Below are 4,579 nucleotides of genomic sequence, written 5' to 3' on the forward strand. Positions count from 1 at the left end.
GAAAGAGTTGGAAGTCACCAGTTCAGAAGAGAGAGCAAGGAAATAAGTATTTCTGTTTACTCCAGACCACTTAGACTCAAGACAAGACACGTGGAAATTACATTTGGAGTAGTTCTGTTTTGATGTTTTCATCCATGATTTTGCTTATTTGCTTTTTAAGTCAACACACTGTTGACTGTGGAAGGAGCTCCATAGTTTAACTATACATTATATGAAAACACATATCTGGGTGGTTTTTTTGTTTGTTTGGTTTGGTTGTTGGGTTTTTTTACATGCTTGACTCAATATTATCCTATTCCCTAAGCATAATCTTCTGGAAAGTGTTTACTGGTACAGTTGGAAATTTAGTCTCATATGGTATGGCTGTTCTGATGTCACATCTTATTCACAAAAAGCCCTTCACAACAAGCTCAAATTCATGAATTTATCTCCTACTCCAATCACTTGGAAACGCTTCATGCCAAGTCAAGAAACCTCAACAGCACAGGCAAGACTGCCTCTTGGCTGACTGAGGGTGAGGGGTGGGGATACTAGGTCAAGAGAAAAAAAAACACCTTAGGAGTGGACGGGAAACTTGGTCGTGGTATATCTGTTACGACTGAGAGAACAGGAGCAGTCACTCCTGACTGAAAGAGGCACTTCAAAATGATTCCCCTTACTCCCACACTATTTCCCTGGAGAAAAAACCAACCTTGAGAGACAAGGAGCAGGAACATGTTGCTTTTGCTGCCCCAGACTGTCCTTTTGCCTATGGGGACAGCTAGCACTCTTCCTTGTAATCTCTTCCAGATGCATGCTGCAGCATAGTCAGTCGCATGCCCACCATCCCCAGCTCTTAAGTATAGAAGGAGGTCACAAATCTTACTCTGGTTGCGCCTTGCCGTCTTTCTCAGCATGGCCTCCTCCATTCGTGCTTTTTCTTCCCTCTCCTTCCAGCGCCTCAGCTGCTCTTCTCTCATTTTGTAGAACAAGATCTGCTTTTGCTCTTCATTCAGCTCTGCTAGGAGCTCAGGGTCAATATACATATCACGCAAAATTTGCTGCAGCATGACGACTCAGAAACAAAGAAAAAAGTAAACTTGCTTCCAATTATACTCACTACAGTGACAAAACCCCACTGACAGCACTCCAGAAAGCAGCTTGCAGCAAAGGAGCTCTCCCACACCCGCCTGCCCAGGAGAGTTTTGATTCTTGCTCTGGCCCTCTTCGTGCAGGCATATTCTGCTCCTTGTCTCTTACAGGGATGGAGTTCTCTGCTTATCTCATCCTCCAAAGGTAGGGACAGGTGTCAAGTGAAGGGAAGGGGGAGGAACAGATAAGGAAAACAAAAAAATGAAAAGATCAGGGGGGGGAAAAAAAAAAAGTCACTTCAGCGCTCCTGACTGCAAGCCGGTAAAAATAAGGAATTCTTGATTGAACCCATCAGCTTTCCTCCGTTGAGTAGAAGGAAATTCAATGTAGAGAAAGTCTCAGACTTTCAGCTCATGTGGTTCCCTTCAGCAGCAATACACTCCCCGGGGGTGTAAGTGTTGCCCAGGGGTTTAAAGTGATGTCATGGTTAAAGGTATCACCTACACCACCAATATCTATGTCACTTTGGGAACTGATCTCTTCTGATAAGAGAAGAGAAACGAGTTTGCATATTATTTCCCAGTCTAGCCTGTTAAGTAGTCTCAACAGGGTAGGTCATATTAGAGGGCCTATTTACCTAGTGTTGATAAATATTGTCATGCAGCAAACTGATTAAAATGCCTTTAAAATTAAAAGCAGATGTAACAAAAGCCACAAGAATCTTGTTATCACTTTATAAATAGTAAATTAATATTAATTAAACAAGAGTAAATTCTCAGCAGCTGACGTGGACTATGCAAGTCCTGCTGTTAATTCATTTTCTACTTTGTGACTGGAGAAAGTTACACAGCTGCTCTTCAAGCAAATTGAGGCTTTTCACTATGTAACAGAGTTTTACCAAAATCAGTAAACAATATTTCAGCACCAGGGCCAACAGTCACCTAAGTATATAAACAAACAAACCAACCACAACACACCAGAAAAAACAAAACACAAACCCTCTGGATTCTGAAGCCAGCTTTCACTGGGCAGGGGCCCAGCTCCTCCGAGGACTGGTGGCACTTTGTGGGAAGGGGGCCATCTTCTGAGGAGAACTGAGATGCGGCCACCTGGAGTCATAACATCATACAGGTCACATTTGCAGGCTGAGCTGCGCCCCACTACATGACATTTACATGAGCAAAAGCAGATCTGTATTTCCTCATAAGAAACCTGCTTTACAGATAAGTATCTGTCAAACTCTTATATGACTTCATGATCCTCATATTCAAAAACTTGCACTGTTAATGCATCTATTCATGTATTATTGTTTTGAGGTATGCATAATATTATCATCTTAATTTAGGCAGAAAATACATCTGATCTAAAGTAAAATTCAAGAGAAGACACTGTATCATGCGTCTTCTAGACACACGAATGCAAAGATTATACTTGAACAATGTCCTCAGCTGAAACAGAATTTCAGAACCCATCATGTTTGGGCCTTACAGAGTTCAGTTCCCATGCATACTGCTCTGCACTTCAGGATCTCTCTTACATACAGATTTTGCCTCCTAAAATAAAATGCTAATGCTTTAATTTTTTCTTTTTATTTTTTAAGAAATGCATACAGTTTGGCAAGAAAAAACCTAGAGTAAGGCAGACTTTGTTACTGCCTCTTTCTTCTATTTTACTTGGTCAGGTATAGAAATGAGAGCGCCTGGGGGGGTTGGCCTTTGTTTCCCTGCTTTTATTCAATTATGTTAGAGCTGTGGCTCCACATTTTGGCACTAATTGAAAAAGACTCGCCTTTGCAAAGGCTTCAGGGCAAGCAGTTTTGCTGTTCTACCCATTTGTCATCTTCCTTATTTTATTTTACTTGACTTCACAGAACAGAAATCAAATCCTGATCAGAAGCTATCACAGTGCAAAGAACAAACTCTTCACCAAGGATTATGTACATTTAAGCATGATAAGAAGAACCATTTCTGAACTGCATTTAGCTGCAGAAGTAGCTCAGGATGGAGATAGAAGACAGCATACAAACAAATTTTCAGGCAACTACTGGTAATGTACAATGAGCCATCGCACAACAAAAAGCAAGAGCAAGAAGATGAAATGAATACTTCACGAACAACCCATTGCCCTGAAGGTTATTCACCGAAAACAGTCAAGAATGGTAACCAAATGATCAAGTGGAATTAATCTGTGTGGGAATGTGGTGGGTTTTTTTTTTTTTTAAAAAAAAAGTCATATGTGGAAGTGTTATCATCTAATCACAGCAATGAATCTGATCAACTTCCTCTGTCATAGCTTTTATTCTTTGGATCGTAGCAACCCCAAAATAAAAAATTGCAGAAATGCAAAGGGGGAATAAGGAAGATAAAGAAATACTCTATCTGACAGAAGCCAACATCCCATAGAAGTAGAAAGATACATCATAAATCTGCCATTAGTTTCTCATCCAAGATAAAAATAGTTTGCCGCAGAACATTTGGTCTTTGAACTCTTGCATGGGTAGCAGTTTTTCTTCAACTCTCTCCCTTTGTTTTCACTGGTAGCTAAGTTTGGTTTAAGACTCGTGTTTCTTATGGAGTGGAAAATCCAAGATGACCAATGGGAAGAATAAAGTGTTTTCACCAGCCCCTTCCTTTCCCTTCCTAATTAACATTAAATTTTGTAACAACTTGGGAATGGAGTGAATGGAAGGAGAGAGATGGTTAGCTAGCTGCAGATCCAAAAGGCATAGAGAATCTCAGTCATGCAAGTAAATACGAGGCATGCTTGATAAACCATCTGATGTTCCACTTATCAGAGAAGACTAATGGTGGATGGCGCTCCCCGAAATACAAGCTTTGAATATTTTGGGCCAGTGAGGTATTTGGCTCAAACTAGGCCTAGCCTGTTGGCTTCATCAGGAGCTAAAGTTCCTTCAACAGGAGCTGGCAACACCCAACCAGTCTACGCTGAGCATCTTGCAGGATATGAAAGAATCTGACAGCAGGTTGACCTTCCATACACCCTCATCAAAAAGCACTAAAGAGCAATAAATAATTCAGACAATGAAGTGCAATCACTAACCACCTTTACAGTACCTCAAATTTTTTCTGCATCTGACACAAATCCTTTCAGAATCACATTTCTCCTCTCTTGAAGAACTAATACAAAGCAGTTAAATGACCTCTCTGATGGAGGCAGAATGACCCCAAACATGCACTGCAAGGAATGCAAAAACCTGACTACACAAAATGTAGTCATCTGCCCCCTTGTAATCATCATCATGGGGAAGATGGACTACAGGAAAATTCTCTCCCCCCGCCCCGTTCTTTTTCCAGTCCAGTTTATTTCCAAGCCTCTCCACTTGCTTTCCTGCCCACTATGATGAAGCTTCTTGAGAAGGTAGTTTCCTCAGCCAGCAGTCCAAACACAAGAGCCTTCCTGACTAGCTATGACCCTTTACCCAGAATGAAAGAATGTTTGTGTAAAAACGTTGTCTTTCTACACTGCTTGTCTTCCTGTGGGAGGCATA

At 41.1% G+C, this 4,579-nt stretch overlaps 1 protein-coding gene across 1 annotated transcript in view; it reads right to left on the bottom strand.

Moving 5' to 3' along the window:
- Positions 1–1,049, bottom strand: part of SH2D4B (SH2 domain containing 4B) — a gene marked incomplete at its 3' end in the record, with an annotated part of 36,673 nt that extends 35,624 nt beyond the window's left edge. Inside the window, exon 1 of the mRNA XM_009695045.1 lies at positions 866–1,049. Coding sequence (XP_009693347.1) covers positions 866–1,049 — 184 coding nt within the window. The remainder of the gene's footprint in view (positions 1–865) is intronic.
- Positions 1,050–4,579: the final 3,530 nt, after the last annotated feature.

This window comes from Cariama cristata, unplaced genomic scaffold, assembly GCF_000690535.1.
Source record: "Cariama cristata isolate BGI_N322 unplaced genomic scaffold, ASM69053v1 scaffold5002, whole genome shotgun sequence".
Classification (NCBI taxonomy): Eukaryota; Metazoa; Chordata; class Aves; order Cariamiformes; family Cariamidae; genus Cariama; species Cariama cristata.